At 39.0% G+C, this 17443-nt stretch overlaps 1 protein-coding gene across 1 annotated transcript; it reads left to right on the forward strand.

The window, feature by feature from the left end:
- The first annotated feature begins 4034 nt into the window (after window positions 1-4034).
- LOC120715666 (deleted in malignant brain tumors 1 protein-like) lies at window positions 4035-15072 on the forward strand. The gene is made up of 7 exons (XM_040002755.1): window positions 4035-4095; window positions 4236-4271; window positions 4357-4713; window positions 5523-5792; window positions 8770-9090; window positions 13840-13965; window positions 14067-15072. Exons 1-7 carry the CDS (start codon window positions 4053-4055, stop codon window positions 14123-14125), a joined length of 1212 nt encoding a protein of 403 aa, XP_039858689.1. The 5' UTR covers window positions 4035-4052; the 3' UTR covers window positions 14126-15072.
- The last annotated feature ends 2371 nt before the right edge of the window (window positions 15073-17443 follow it).

The following is a 17443-nucleotide window of genomic DNA, read 5'->3' on the forward strand; positions in this document are numbered from 1 at the left end:
AACGTCAGTATATACACACACTCATATTTACAAATACACAGCCAAGTAGTTTCACTGTGTAACTTTTAACCACTAGCTTCCACTTTCCTGGAGCCAAACCATCTTCTCTTTATTAACTTTGTCTGGGAAATCAAAACTGTTTGTCTTAACTTCTTTGCCCAGAGACAGAGACAACACGTTATCTAACCCTTTAAGAATTAAACATGGTGTTGTTTAAGTCATGAGTGTGTAAGATGACATTTACATTTACAAATAAAATATTAGATCTTTGAGAGTTTTTACCCATCAAATGAATAAAACATGGCTCCAAGTCTCAAACAGCCTGGAAGGAGAACAAACCTCTAAAATGATCTCAAACACACAGTATTCACAGGGTTTTTTTATGTAATATAACTGCTGAACATGTTTGTGGTGCTTTGACTGTAACTGGGCGAGCTAAATACAAGATTGCTATCTGTTAAAACCAGGCTGTAATAGGCAGCAAACTGTCAGATAAAAAGAGTCATAGTCAGGCTTACTAATTATGATTTAGTGACAAAGAGTTTGTTGTGTTTCTGTGCATGACTAAATCCATTTAAACTTTTAAAACACTGAAATTTATCAAAATTAAAATAAAACAAGTGATCTTTTTAATCAGAGGAAAGTAAGGCAACCTTATTTCCAATTTAGGAGGCTGTGTAAAATTGAAATAAGCATAATGCCGTGAATCAAGTCATTCCAATACTATAGTTTTTGAAATGCATGAGTTGCATTACTATAGTTTCTCCAGTGAGCAGTGGCTGTAATCAAAACCAGAAAACCTCCAAAGACAAGCGCACAGGAGCCACTGATTAGCTGCCTGACTCATAAGTGTGCACATAGATACAAGGAAACAGTGGAAGACAAGGACAAACAGCAAGATGAGACAGATGGAGGAAATGAGAGGGAACGCAGAGGGAACTAAGCACTCCACAAATCATCAGTAAGGGAAACTAGCAAAAAATGTAGACTCAGCATTTTAAAGAATAAAATCGAGGAAAAAATTCACAGAGCCAAACTGAATATAAGAAAAATAAGACATCTAAACTTTAAAACACTCAAGGAACTAAACTAAGGTAACACACCTTAACTATAGTAAAGTAGAGGTCATAGTCCACACTGCTCACGGACCCCGAGTCCCCGGAACCGGGTCCGTGACACTTCTCATTTTTTAAGCGAACGAAAAGTCAAACTGTACATATGTTTTCACCAGGGGGAGTAGCAATAATAATGGCCCATTTATTTACCGTTTGCTATATTTATGTACTGTTTTAGTTTAGTCAATACATCTGTATTTTGTCATGACTGATCAGCCACGAGGAAAAAACTGAAGGTTAACAAAATGCGAGCCGTTTGTTAGGCTAAATACCACAACAGAAAAACAAGGCAGAAAAACAGTTTTACACACAGGGCATTAAGTTCATTCAAGGAAATTGTGATGATTCTGGAAATGGCCTCATACAGGGAATTCCAACTTGTGGATGTTGGTACCATTAGTTTGCTGTGGCTGACTTCCTCCACCTGTTCAGAGGCTAATGTTGATCGACTTGTTCTAGTCCAAAGAGCAGAACATTTTGCAATGCTACTCCTATATACAGCCTTGGTGTCTGCACAGGAATTTAGACGTTTATCAACATCGAAATCTGAAATCAAGTTAATTGTGTGTGATGCACATCTGCAGTGTGGAGGGAGGCTAAACTGTGCATCACCAGATGCGGTTGAAAGAGCTTCTATGACATCAGTAAAGGTCAGTTCCTCGTCATCACCTTCTTCATTTTCAGATTCAGACTCCAAATGACAGGGCTGAACTGTTACCCCCATAAAACATTTATTATTTACTGTCCAGATGTCAGTGGTGGTGGAAACAAACTCTACCTCTTTGAGTGTAGCCTTCAAGATAGAGTTCATTTTGTTATATTCTCTCTTAAGGTATCCTACAAATGACTTTCTCTGGGGCAGAATTGACACCACTTTTAGTTACGATGCACCAGAATGACTCAGAGTCTACAGTGGAAATCGGCAACATGTCCTCGACGATATAGCCTGCGACGAGCTTCTTCAGTTCCGCGACACTAAGTCCTGTCGCTCTTACATCTATTTTAACCTGTTTAGCAGGAGAGGATAGCAGCTCCGACCGTGCTCATAAAACAGGCTGGTTGACCAGGTGCAGCACTTAAGCAGCATTTTACGATGACTTATGGGATTTTCTGACTGGAATACATTTAAAGATAGCTATCAGCTATCTTTTTGTGATAGTTCACATAGGTCATATCAAGAAAAAAAATGTTCATTTCCACCTAATTTACTTACTTTGCAGTTCCCATATCTACGCATGCAAAATCACATAATTGCACTGTGAAACTTGCAACACACTAGCTTCTCCTTTCCTGCCACCAAACCACCTCCTGTCTGTCAAATGTCTGTGGAAAATCAAAACTATCTTTGATTTCTTTAAGAATTAGAAAATGTTGTTTGCTTTACTTATAAGTGGGTAGGATGACATTTGCATATAAAATTTTGGGTTTTTACCTACCTAATGATTAAAAAAAGGGTCCAAATCTCAAGATGCTTCTTTTTTTTCACTAGTGTCAATTTATTGATGCAGAATAATTGCTAGACAAGGCAAGCAGTGATTATGACTTTTAGTTTTTGACAAGACAAGCTGAAATAGTAGTAAAATATTTTGAAAACACTTCACTACACTTAAAAGTGTAAAAAGAAATGTTCCCCGTCAGTGTTCTATGGATCAGTGTTACTGCTGCAGATGATTAGAGCTCTATAGTCGTGTGTGAGATGTTCAGTTTTGCTTCCTTTGTCTGGTCAGCCAGGTTATGTTCCCTAACTGTGTTTCCCAGGTGTATCCGCTCTGTGCCAATTCCCTATTGCATATATATTGTCTGCGTCTCCCTCTGTTCTTTTCTCCCCCTTTGTGGAAGTAGTGTCTGTCTGTTTGTCTGTTTCTGCCCTGCTTAGTTTTTGTATTTTTCTTTTTTTCCAACATTAAAACTGTGATTTTTACATCTCTCATTTCCTCTCACTTGACCTTCCTGTCCCGTCTCCAGTTTGTTCAAAATGTTGCTCCTCACAGACACCCCAAAAAGAGATCATATTACAGCTGTTTTAACTTCTCTCCAGTGGTTGCCAGTTAGTTTTACAATCACGTTCAAGTTTCTCCTGTTTGTCTACAAAACCCTTCATGGTTTGGCTGCTTTCTACATCTTTGGCCACTTGCAGCCCTGTTCAGCTTCCAGGTCCCTCTGATCAGCTGAGCAGATGCTTCTGACTGTTCTCTGCTCTGTATTTAAAGTCAAAGAGACCTGCATTCTTGTGGTTGTCCCTGACCTGTGGAAGAGCATTGCCCTCATAGTCAAATGTGCTCCCTCCACTGAGTCATTTAAAACTAGACTCAAAACTTATTTCCCACTGGCATTTGAGTCTGTCTGATTTGTTCATGTGTTTGTGTCATGTGTATGTTTAGCACCTACTATGTATTTTACTTGTTTTTTTTTTAAATCTATTCCTGTTTCCTTCTTTTTTTGTTTTGTTCATTTTGCTTTTTGTACGGTGCCTGAAAAAGAGACTCGTCAAAATAAGCTTATGCGTTGGTTTTATAAGGAAGATCTGTAATCCATTATCTGCCTCCTTTCTTGGATGTTAGACCGTTACTTACAATTAAGTACTCAGATCCATATAAAAGGACATTTTTATATTTATTTTTAAGCCCAGACCTGGTAAATGTAGTGGAATTGTACAGCGCTTTGAGGGCCCCGAAAAGCGCTATATAAATGCAATCCATTATTATTATTATTAAATGTGTTGTTTGAGTGCTGCAGTTTCTTTTGGTGCTCTAAATTTCAGAGTTGTTCAGTATTAGTGCTCTGTTACTTCATGTAAGAAAAAAAAAAGAAATCAAAAGGAGAAGTGTTTCAGAAGGATAACCAGTGCAAAGTGCTTTTGTAAACCACAGGTTTTAGTTCAGGTTTCTGTCATCTGTTCTCATAAATGACACGAAGCAGCAGCCTTTCTTCTCAGTCATGGAGGGCAGAGAGAAGAGAGCGCTGCACTTCTTGATCTTCGGTAAAACAGATTTTCCATAATGTTTAATACTTTTCTTTATCACAGAGACAGTCTGGATAACTTTACAACTTTTCTTAAATTATTTTTAGACTGAATAACTTTATGTCTTGATAACATTCCATGGTTTAATTTTTCCATAGTTGTTTATCTCGTGGTGTCACCTTCACCTTCTGCAGGTCAGTCTGTTCTAACCTGTCATACTTACATTTTCAATTTAAAGCCATTTTTGCAATATAGTTCATATTGTCTTTTTCCTCCTAGGTCTGCTCAGATTAGCTGGAAATGGGTCCACTCGGTGCTCTGGAAGGGTTGAAATCTATAAGTCTTACTATAACTCCTACTCCTACTCTTACTCTTACCGTTACCGTTACACCTCCTGGGGAACAGTGTGTGATGATGGCTGGGACGTAAAAGATGCTGAGGTGGTCTGTAGAGAGCTGAACTGTGGGATAGCACTGGAGGCTCTTGGGTCTGCTTACTTTGGTCAAGGTACAGGGACTATCATGCTTGATGATGTGGACTGTTCAGGAAGTGAAACTTCTCTAGATGATTGTCGTCACAGAGGACTTAGGACACACGACTGTAGCCATAGTGAAGACGCTGGTGTGGTCTGTTCAGGTAAGAAAACTGTTCCAAAAGTCTGTGGTGGTGTCACAACTGGGTTTTTTCATGTATTAGTTAAAACTTAGATTCTAGTTTGTTCTCATTCCATCATATTTTGCTTATCTTACTTTTTTTAAAAGCATCATTACAATGTGTGCACTCTAATTTAAAAACCTCCTTTAGCAGCAATAACCTGAAACATTCATAAGATAGAAGCAAGGTCAAAAAAGTTTCTGTCTATCCCCCTCAAGATATTGTGAGAAAAAGGAAATATGAGATGAGAGAATGAAAAGAGCAGTTAAAGTCTGTAAAATTAGTGCCAGTAACTAATCAGAGAAGTTTAAACCATTACCAGCCTGCTCTACACTGTTATAGCTCATGATCAGTTTCAGTGAGTGTTTATCTGATGTTTTTTCTTTATAATTTGACTTAATGGTCATTGATCATATGTCGAAGATGTCCAGGGAGAGAAACCAAGAGGTCGCAGTGTATTGGAGAAGAGAAGGAGGCAGTACAGATTATTGTGGTATTGAGGAGAGAGCACACCTGCCTCATTTTTCTGTGTGTATACGAGAGGCTGGAGATAGTGTAACCATAACCAGCAGTAACAGTACTGCACATAACTGCCAGCAGACACTAAATCAGATACAACATGAAAAAAAAACAGTGGTCTGGTATTTAGCTGCAGAGATTTGTCATTTGCAGACACAAAACGGTATCAGCTAAGCCATTAGCCAATATCGTAGCCACTAATATTATCTGATCTGAACTCGACTGTGTCCTGTTTTATCTAATACTACATCTTTTTTTTTTCTTTTTTTTAGATACCCTCCCTGAGCCCACCATCTCCTTGTACAGTAATGAGGTCACCTGGGGTCAGGACGTCAGAATCAATTGCTCAGTCTCAGATAAGCTCTCAGGTGGAACTTTTATCCTCCAGAAGACTTCAGGCTCATTCAGTCAGACTAAACCATCCTCTACAAGCTCTGTTACATTCAATCTTCAAAATGTGAACTTTGATCATGATGGACTGTACCAGTGTCAGTACATGAAAATAAGTCGAAGGTTCAGCTCTTCTCCTGTCGGACTCACTGGTAAGAAAAAAAATCCACTTTGCCAAGTTGTTTGTTTCATTCTCTTCTTTCAATAATAGAATCAGTAACCTGGTGAGATAATGCTTTCATATGTTGATATTTTTTCAGTGAGGTTTCCAAAACCTCGTATCTCCATTTGCCCTGTTGGTGAGGTGACCTGGGGTCAGACTGTTGAAATCACATGTTCAGTCTCAACTCAGGTTTTAGGTGGATCGTTCACTCTGAGTCAAATTCAGGGTTCATTCACGAGCAGTGTTGGTCAAGTTACTTGAATAAAAGTAATCAGTAATTAATTACTGATTACTTCCCCAAAAAAGTAATCCCGTTACTTTACTGATTACTTATTTTCAAAAGTAATTAATTACTTAGTTACTTTTTAAAAACACGATTTACAACCTGAAGAGGTAATAAAGCAATAGATCTTTCAGCCCAATTCTACTTTTTCTGCATCATCCATCATACAAAATGTAATCAAATGGAAAAGTCTGTTTTTAAAACTTGTTTTATTAGTTTTAATCTTTTAACTTTATGCATCAAGCAAAAATGTAATTATATGCAACATTCTCTGACTGGAAGAAATTTGTTTAATATTTAAACCTATTTTCTGCACATTCCAGCACATAAAATATTTTTTCTGTGTTTACACTCACTCTTTCAAATAGATGCAAGTAAAACACAGCAGAAAATAAATAACATCAAAGACCTAGCGGTCCTTTTGCTCTAATTTCACCTGTCATTCTTCTTATTTTACGGCGCTGTTGTTCAATCGGGGAACGCTCTCTGTTGAGGAGAAAAGCATGAATTTCTTTGTATACGGATTATCCATTGTTTAAATGTCCCGGGCAGTCGAAAAGGAGGCAGAGCTGTTGAGAAATGCTAGGAGCTAACTGAAAGCTAACCGTATCATTCAAATATATTGAATGTTGCAATGTTGGCAAAGAGAGGAAGTGACGTAAGATTTGCGCATGCGGGGTACCGATCGGGTTTCCAGTACGGATCAGGTAGTGACAGTGTCCAAATTCATGGGCTGCATCCTCCTGAGGGCGCATTTGTAGACCGATTACGTCACAGCGATGCGCCGAAGGCTGTCCAAATTCAAATGCAGCCGACAAATGCGTCCTCCTTTTCCCCGAATTTGAAGGATGGGTCGGGTGTGTCCTTCGTGGCCCACCACATCCCAGAATTCATAGCGCGGCCCAGCCAATTCCAGTTTCCAACAATGGCGGCCGCTACTAAGTTTTAAAATTACTCTTATTAATCTTTCTGGGTCACAAAAAGAATATTCACAACATACTTCATACCGTGTACATTATAACATACCATAATAGACCCATTTCTGTAATATACTCACATATCTATATTATTGCTAATATATATTGTAATATATCTATATCACTAAAGCACTTCTGGATGGATGCAAACTGCATTTCGTTGCCCTGTACCTGTGCATGTGCAATGACAATAAAGTTTAATTCTATTCTAATTCTATTCTAAAATAAACTTTTAACATATTTTCAGGCGAGAAAGTAGCTGTGTAAACTTCAAATATCTGCTCAGTTTATCAAGATATCGCATATTTGCAAAAGTGCTTCAACATTTTCGGAGACGTCTCTTACCCACCAGCTCGATAGCTAGCCGGGAGCTCGGGGGTCACTGAAGCCGCTGAGAACGGCACAACTCCCAGCACATCATTTTCAGATCACCGCGGACTTTCACTACTCAGGTTAAACGTAATATATAAGTCACTTAGACAACCTAAAAATGTTCTTGTTTGGCTTTTTTCAGTGTTTTATTTGTTCGTGAGTAAATCGGTTTGGCTGAGATTAAAGTTATTAGATTAAATTAGATAAAATAAAACTTTATTAATCCCTCGGGTGGGTTCCTCCTTGGTTTTCACACAGCTGAACAAACATCAAACAGAAAACTGATTAAACAGAAGTGTGAGATGGTCGAGAATTTACTCCAGTGTCCTGTTATATTTTAGATAACAAGGAGCAGGCGGCCGAGTTTATTAAACTCCACCGAGACACCGAGGCTAGACCGTCCAATTCCACGGCTGTTTACTTCCGGCCTACCCGACCTCCTGAGGACCCGGCCCACATAGACCGCGAAGGCCGGGTCCTCAGGAGGATGCAGCCCATGAATTTGGACACGACCATGGTTTTAGTAACGCAGTAATGCAGCGTTCCTACGGGAAAGTAACGGTAATCTAATTACCGTTTTTGCAATAGTAATCCCTTACTTTACTCATTACTTAAAAAAAGTAATCGGATTAAACCTCCAACACAAACTCTGCTACCTTTAATATTCCTAACGTGAATTTTGATAATGAGGGATTGTAGCAGTGTCAGTATAAGAAAAGAGGCTCAAGTCGTGAATTCAGTTCCCCATTAAGTGATTCGGTCAGACTCTCTGTTGCTGGTTAAAAATAACAAATACAAGTATGGAGTAACTCTTGGAACAAAGCGGATACGAATAACAGTGACGTAAAATAAGAGATTACTGCATTTTCATTTTCATCATTGGTCCTTTGATTTAAAAAAAAAAAAACTGTAACAAAGTTACTGAAAGAGTTTTTCAATCGTAGCTTTAAACTTAGTTAATTGTTGTATATAAAAACAATGTATTAAAGACAAACATGTTTACTTTATAGTTTTTAGTCACTTTATTTATCTGATATTTTTACTGCTTTCTTTATTTTAGGCCATTATCAAAAATGCTCTCAAAGCCCACTGTAGCAAGGAGCAATCGGACAGTATTAGAGGTTAGTTATTGGAGACTGTGGAGCGTTTAGCAATGAAAGAATCAAATTTAGAGTTTGCAAAGACCTAAAAGAGTGAATATTCATTCATTAAATCATAAGAAGCATAACAAAAAATGTTAATGCTGGTCCATAACTGCTAAATGTGTAAACAAGAAACTAAGTGTTGTGTTTGATTCTGCTCCCTTCTTAATCCTGGTACCTTTTATTCCCCAGTGAGACTGCAGATACCCAGCATCTCCCTGACCTCTCCTGGTGCAGGTCTGGTCTGGGGTCCTGAAGGTGCAGAGATCACCAGGGGTTACAGTTTTGTCTTCACCTGCTCCATTAACTCCAGTTTTTCCAGTGGACGTTTCATCCTCTTCTTCTCTGACTCCAACATCCTAGACAGCAAGCCAGCAGTCAACAACGCAGCCTCCTTTAGTTTCCCTGTAGCTGAGTATGAACACCAAGGCAACTACAGCTGTGTGTATGTCACAGTGTCCACACGGACATTGAGTTCTACTGCAACAGCACCCATTACTGTCATCATTAAATGTAAGTATACTATTGAATTTCTGTATTAAAAATTAGAACAACATATTGTGCACACTGGCCACTCTATTCCCTATTTTTCCCTTATGGATTTTCTCTGTTTGAAAGTTTACCAAACAAACAATACCAAAAAAAAAAAAAATCGGGTCTTTTAATTTCAGTTATTTTTGATTTATTTCAAGAGCTTAGTTTTTTTTATTTTTAATAGTGGGAGACAGAATTAAATATTAGACATGGGCATGAACATTGTAAACTCGAGCTCTTTTAATTCCCGAAAAAAGTCTTTAAACTGCATTTCAATTTAAATCACAGAAAAAAAAAGTCTCTGGACAAAATTGGGCAGACCTAAAAATAAAGTGCTTCAAGTACATTTTCAAAATGGTATTGGTTATTTGACCAGCTTCACCTTTAAACTCAGAGGAACCTTAGCCAAAATTATTTTGTACATTAGGCTAAAATAGTGTGATCATCGAACATTTTAGTGCAAAAATAACAAATCCTCTGGACTCACAGTACCGCCATGCTCATTTACTGTCCATCTCTTTCAGCCAGTTACTTAGACAAACTAGCCTGTTCACATTTTCAGAGCTCAAGGCAGCTCTCTTTTACTTTCCAAGAAGCTCAGTCAAAAACCTGTAGTAGACAATTCAAAAAAGTAATTATTAATCTACACAATAACTGTCAACTATAGAGCTTTTTGAAGAAACAATAACAATAAGTAAAAAGAAAAGTTTTATTTGCCTGCATTACATTGCAATTAGATGGTACAGCTCTTATCAAGGCTTCTGTCAGGTAGTCTTTTGAAATGAAATTTTCATTTTTCACATCAAGTTTTATTATTTAGTTAGTTTAAGTGAACTATAACAACTTTGGGGGAAATGAGAGGGTAAAGAGATAGTCTAGTATTTCTTTAAGTTGCTTGAAGACGTTTCACCTCTCATCCGAGAAGCTTCTTCAGTTCTAAGGTCAAATGGTGGAGAGTCCCAGATATAAACCTAGTGGGAGTGACCCCCCACAGAGGGACCAAAGGACCCCCTGATGATCCTCTAATCGCCTGAGCCAAGTTGTGAAACTGGGTGTGGGTCCCAATCAGCCAGAGTTTCGGGTGTGTTCATTGTGAAACCTGGCCCCACCTTATCATGCGAATTCCTGAGGTCGGATGGCCCAGGATGTGAGTGAGCGTTAAGGCGTCTGGGAAGGGATCTCAAAACTGGATTATAGATGGCAGAGAGTTGGTGTCGTAAACCACCGCCTCTGTTCAAAGATGGTCGCTCACAGTGGACATAGATGGCTTCTTTCACTCCTCTTTCAAACCATCTGTCCTCTCTGTCCAAAATGTGAACGTTGGCATCCTCGAAAGAGTGTCCTTTATCCTTAAGATGCAGATGGACTGGTGAGTCTTGTCCTGTGGAGGTGGCTCTTCTATGTTGTGCCATTCGTTTGTGAAGTGGCTGTTTGGTCTCTCCAATGTAGAGGTCTGAGCATTCCTCGCTGCACTGTACAGCATACACCACATTGTTAAGTCTGTGTTTTGGAGTTTTGTCTTTTGGGTGAGCCAGTTTTTGTCTGAGCGTGTTGCTGGGTCTGAAATGCACCGGAATGTCATGCTTGGAGAAAACTCTCCTGAGTTTCTCTGATACACCGGCTACATAGGGGATGACAATGTTGTTGCGTCTGTCCTTCGTATCCTCCTTCGCTGGTGTCTGATCTTCTTTTCTGTGCCTCTTTGCTGACTTTAAGAAAGCCTAATGAGCTGCTGGAATTACTAAAGAGGCTCAGTGTTTTGTAACTGAAAATTGTGAACAGGAGTATTTTTGCAGCTGGCCTTATGGCAACCTGCTCAACCAAATGGTCGAGCACATTTATATTTCAATAAGAAGAGTGCCGAACTTCACTCCAACTAACTGAGCCATCTCTACTACTTAGTTAAGGTATGCAGTGCTGAAATAATCCACCAGATGTCACTGTGAATGTAAATGGTTGGTTCTTCTTATCCCTCTCCCAACCAGGAAGTGAGAAACCAAAAAACCACCTAACATATTTTGAGTGTTTTTGATTAAACTAAGGTAGGAAGGTATAATGTTTTGGATATGTGATAGTGTTAGAGGACTTACTGAACAGATTTATGTGACTTGATAACATAAAAAAAAATTCTTAATGTGTAATCATTTTTTGTGCTCAAAATTTGTCACTTTATGGTGCTAATGCTAACATTAACCTAAATGTTATTAAATGTATTATTTGCCATAAAATAAACACATCTGGACCCATTTTGTTTATCCATTGCTGTTGATAAATCACTTTAAGTGTTAGCATAGCAAGAATATGCTGAAAGAATTTCCACAGTAAGTAATTTTTGTAACTTTATGAGTTAATATGGAAAACTCAGAAAGTTACAAAATTAAAAAGAATAATATGGTAAAAATCAAGAGTAACATGTGAAAATTACAAATATCACAACTAATTACCTTTTAACTAAATTACACTAGCTGGTAACTTAATATTACTAAGTTGTCAAAATCATAATTGTATACTTTACAAGTACTAGATGGGCGCTGAACAATTGAATGGCTCATAACCACATGCTCCAGTGGTAGATTCGTGAGTGGTGTCTCCTGATACCATCCACTTTCAAGCACAGTGTGTTTGAGGTCATGGTCTCACATGAAGCCACAAGGGCTGCCACTCTCCGCCAATATATTGCCAACAAACTGTTTGAGTGGGGTTTTAAATTGTTCTGCCAAGTTCATCTGGATTATCGATAACTTGCTGCTGTAAGGCAGATCCACATTCTTCAATGCTTCCCTCAGTGTAGAGGAACAGAAGCTTCCTCTAGAAGCCAAAGTTGTACAAAACATTGTGCAAACCCATAAAAGAACCACAGCTCTTCACAAGTTTCAGCTTGGTCCAGAAGTTGCACTCCTCCTTGGGTGTCAGGTGCACTGGTACTCTATGACCAAACTGCGCTGGGTGGAGCTCCCCTGATGGCAGGCAAAGACCTAATGAAGAAGGGCCATGGAGGTCTGAAGAAGCTCTGATTGCAGTAAAAAGGTTTGACAACAAATATGTCAGCCTTCTAAGCAATGCCTGTGGGTTCATGCGTCTTTCATCTGTTATAGGATGTAGCAAAGAGTCCAACGCAAAGATCACCATTTCATGCTCATCACTCATCCCTGCAAATAAGTAGCATATGGACAGAATTGACTTTTTTCAACTGTATTTTCTACTGTACTTGTATTAACATTACATTTCATAGGTAAACCATTAAGTGACATCTCAACTATTTGGTAGAGATCAATATTTTAAAATGGCCTGTATTTATATAGCGCTTTACTAGTCCCTAAGGACCCCAAAGCGCTTTGCACACACTGGTGATGGCAGTTTTTAAAAACTATAGGGTCTTAAAAAAATATTGATTGTGGCTGTTACTGACCCAAGTCAATAAGAAATGCAAACCAGTGGTCCTCCTTGGGCTCTTGCACTCTGGGGCCTCTGGAAGTCTGGGGCCTGGATCTCCTCCATGCCTGCTTCATGCCCTGGGGGACGGGGCTATGGCTCCCCACACCCTCTAGCAGCTCATTACACGGAGAAACCTTTTGAATACAAGCGCACTGATCCACACAGGTGTGCACACAGGTGTACACATGGGTGTTAACTGTTCATAGACACAAACCACATCTTCCTTGGCTGATACCTCAAAGCACATTGTGCGCTGTCGGTCCTGCGTGCTGCACAACAACAATCATTATTTAGTATTTACTGTTATTTACACTTAGCTGGATTAATGAGATGGTGTTGTGTTTACTATGCTGCTTTCTTTTTTGCTTGTTTTCTCTTTCTCCTTTTCCTATCCCCCAGCCATGTCTGTCCCATCTGTAACAACTGAAAATAAAAATAAAATAAAATTAATGACAATAACAACAAAAGTTGATCAATTGGACCAATATGGCAAAGCCGTGATGATCCACTTGGTAAAGTAAATCCGTTGGGTATCTTTGTTGGCCTTCAGACAAACAAAACCAAACGGGACAGGCAAAAAACCAAACAAACAAACAAACAAAAAAGAAATGCAAACAAAAAAAATTTCCATTGCTTTTTTTCTTGGTGGGTTAGCTAAAGGGATATGTAGTTGTAAGAGTTTCACTTTCAGGAGCAGAATTGAAAATTGAAAAGTCTGCATCACACAATCTGTTGCAAATTGCACAAACGCTGAAGCTCAAGTCAGATCGTCCTGTCATTGCAGCATCGCAGTTCCTGGGCTGCCTTTCCTCATAACAGCCATCCCTCAAGATTCTCTTCATTTAAAGCAATGCATTATCAGAGATTGTAACATCTAGTCCTTTTACTGAATTGGAAAAATAGATAAAACAAAGATTATAACATTAGAAGACAAGATAGAAGGACCAGAACAGGAACGTAAACAGGGGTTAATAAACTAAAGCATTACCTAAAATGGGGAACTTAAGGCACAGATAACAAGAAATTCATAAGCACAAGGAAAGTAAACATAATACAATAAATAGAAGGTAGTGGAGCTTGAATGTAAACCGTTACCCTAATCCTGTATCAGGCTTAGGTAGATAAAGCATACATAGATACACCAATAAGAACGATTCAAAGATAATCAAAAATAAAAAAGTAGAGAAAACCAAAACATCCCCAAAACCCTGAGTCAAAGATGCAGGGACAACAATAACTCATGCAGAACCACTTTCTATCTTGCATATTTGACAAAAACCTTTTCTCTCTTAGTTCCTTGGATGCGGCTGGTCTTGTCTGCAGTTACTGTGGTCCTGTTGCTCCTGCTGGTCTTGTTGGTGGTCTTCCTGGTGCTCAGGAGAAGGAGGCAAACACAGCTGGGCTACATCCACACCAGAAGTCTGTGCTCACCAGAACAAACAATATATTACATGAAAAAACAACAGCTTTGTTTTGAATATGATGTCCACATGACAGAAATCTGCTCTTTTGTCTTTCAGTGACTCTAACAATCTGTGATGAAGATGATGACGTCAGTGACAAAAGATATGGATTCTGAGAGACTGAACACCAAAGAAATCACACTGAACAAACAGGAGGAGCAGAGAAAGAGAGAAGAAAAGCAGATGAAGATCAAAGCAGTAGTGATGAAAATGATCATGTATTTGTAACTCGGTCATTTGATGAACAAACTGTGGACCTTTGTAGAGAACAAGAAGATATTTATCAAAATTATTCTGCTTGCAGCCCTTTTGAGCAAGTAACAAGTGACAACAACATTCTTCAAATCTCCTAATAAAGATTGCTCTCCCAAACTGAGTGATGGCACACCCCTTTTTTTCAGGCCAAGTCATCCTGAGTTAGAAAGACTTCGGTTTGGCAACTAGAAAAACAAACAAACAAAGTGGCGCTCACTGTGGTTCGCTGGACTCCAGACTGTGAGATCTCAATTACTTTATTTTTCATTTGTTCCTGAATTTCCTTGGATCATGGAATGATGTCTGCTCCGCTTTGTCAGGCAGGTCCTATTTAAGTGATTTCTTGATTGAGAGCAGATGTGGCAGTAATCAGTCCTGGGTGGGGCTAAAGAAACTGAACCCTGCTAGTGATAAATACATTAAGTGTCATCTAACAATGCTCCAAAGTCACATGTCAGGAGTGTTTCACGTGTTCCCTCTTCAAGCGCTCCAGAGAGGTCACAAGCATTCTCGCTTTTTAGATTACATAACTGAGTGGGTTTGTAATTGTAACACAAAAAGTCAATATGAACAAAAGGACGAGCGATCCATCCAATCACGGGCAACTCTGGTGAGAAGATGATGTCTAACGATATTATATATGTATTACTCTTAGACTGATTTAATAAGTATTTTTTTTAAACTATTTTCCTACCTGACAAATTTCTAATATTTCCAAACTAATTTTGAAAAAGTGCCAATGCTTTGTGAAATGTGATGAAAATTGATAGACTGTCCCAGTAATAGTGAGTTAATAAAAAAAAGAGTTTGTTCTGTTTACAGTGTTAACAAAACCTATTTAAAATTTTGCATTCCTAAACAATGAAAGTTAATGTGCAATGACAGCTGTCTAACGATAGCAGGGATGTCGAACTTGAGGGCCGGTGTGCTGCAGGTTTTAAATCTCACCCTGGGTCAACACGCCTGAATCATTCAATTAGTTCATTACCAGACCTCTGGAGAACTTCAAGACATGTTGAGGAGGTCATTTAGTCATTTAAATCAGCTGTGTTGGATCAAGGACACATCTAAAACCTGCAGGACACCGGCCCTCGAGGACTGCAGTTCGACACCTGTGAACTAGAGCATGGGTCTCAAACTCCAGTCCTCAAGGGCCACTGTCCTGAAACCTTTCCATGTGTCCCTGCTGCAACACACCTGCATAAAATCTGTAGGTCATTACTGGATGCCGAGGCGGCAACCCCTAACCCTACTCAACTAAATTTAAATAAAAGTGTAAGTTTAAAAAAAAAAGAAAAAAAAAGAAGTACTTCTAAATCTACTTTTATTGCACGTTCATTCCCTCATGAGCTGCTGTGACATTATTCAAATGGCTGAAATGCCACCTCAGCATGCAGCGAGGTTCTATAGAGTCTTACTGACGACATACTAATTGTATTCAGGGGTGTTGCAAGAGGGACACATGGAAACGTTTCAGGACACCGGCCCTCGAGGCTTGGAGATTAACTCCTGTGAACTGGAGTAAAGTAAGACAAAAACGTTATTGGGCTGTGTAACATGGAAATGAGTATAATGGAGTGATTCAAGTCAGTCCAATGGTCTCCTCCCATTTGGGGAAACTTAAAGGGAGGAGTACAGGAGACACTGATGTAGAGTGTCCAGAGACACCACACACAAAGACAGAGACAAGAAAACAGTGAAAGACAGCGAGAAATTGAACACAGAGGGAACTAACTAACACAACTTTACAAGTCATCAGTGACTGAAACCAACAAAAAAAATGAAGACTCAGTATTTCAAGGAATACAAAAGAGAACAAACTCAACAAAACAAAACAAAAAAACAATTAAAGAAGAAAGAAAATAAAGACATCTAAACCTCAAAAAACACAAGGTACTTAACTAAGGTTACAACTCTTACAAATAGTAAACTATTTGTAAGGCTAACTAAAGAAAAACAAAGAACCCAAACCAAGAGAGAGCCCGTAATACTAAACCCAAAAGACAGACTAAACATATACAGAGGACACAGGGGAGTCATATTAAACAACAAACAAAGAGGAATATGGACAATACAGTCACAGTTAATGGAAGCTGACTGTGTGGAGTGAGGAGTAGGACCCAAGGGCAGACATGCGAGAACAAAACTCAATGTTAACAGAAAGCGAGACGTTTATTAAAGGCAGGTTTTAACAGCCCAAAACAAAAGCGTGAAATCAATTCAAAGCTAAACAATAATCTAAAATCGGGAAAACATGAAATACCCTAAACATGACAACTGGGCATGCATACATGAAGACCTGGAAACATGTCATGACGTAGCAGACGCTTGGACATGAAATGAATGAAAACACAGAGGATAAATACACACAGGAGGTGATCAGGGGGAGTGGAAACACATGAGGAAACAGCTGATACGAATGAACATAGTGACGCCACAGGGGAAGTGAAATTGAACACACACTGAACATGGAAACACAATGGGAAGCAGACATGACAACATGAGCTTGACAACATAGGAAACGCAGAAATGAACCGATGAGGAACACGCACACTGTAACTACACACAGAGGGGAAAGGGGACTGGAGATGAGACATGGACATAACTAAGCACAAACAGAACGTAATGTGTGGGGGGAAACACACATGACAGATGGAACAGGTCACAGGGGAACTTGTAAACAAGAGGAGGGGACAGGAGACAAAGACATCACTGAAACAGATGAAGGGTGAAGGAGACTTAAACACAGGGGGTGAAGACACGAGGGGAATCTAATAAACAATGAAATATAACAGGGCAACGTAGGAGCTTAAGATAAGTAAATGAACTTGACCATAAACCATAAAGCATCAAAATATATGAAAACTCAAAACTCTGGATCAAACAACCCAGGATCGTGACAAATACAGGCTAAATACTCTAACATAAAGAGGAACCAGAAGCACAAATCATAAAACTACAATAACAGTAAAAAATAATAATAATCCATATTTCCACAAAACTCAAAATTCTGTTTCTAAGACCCATGACATGACAACCTGAGCTGGCTCGACTGAGTTCCTCACTGGCTTTGCCCAGCTACCCTATGGAGGAACTCGTGTTGTCGACTTGTATTTCATGAACTGTGTCTTTACTTTTGTAAAGTGTCATCATATTTACTATAAGTGTGTCTGAGTGTA

This window comes from Simochromis diagramma, unplaced genomic scaffold (genome assembly GCF_900408965.1).
Source record: "Simochromis diagramma unplaced genomic scaffold, fSimDia1.1 OVJJ01000451.1, whole genome shotgun sequence".
Taxonomy (NCBI): domain Eukaryota; kingdom Metazoa; phylum Chordata; class Actinopteri; order Cichliformes; family Cichlidae; genus Simochromis; species Simochromis diagramma.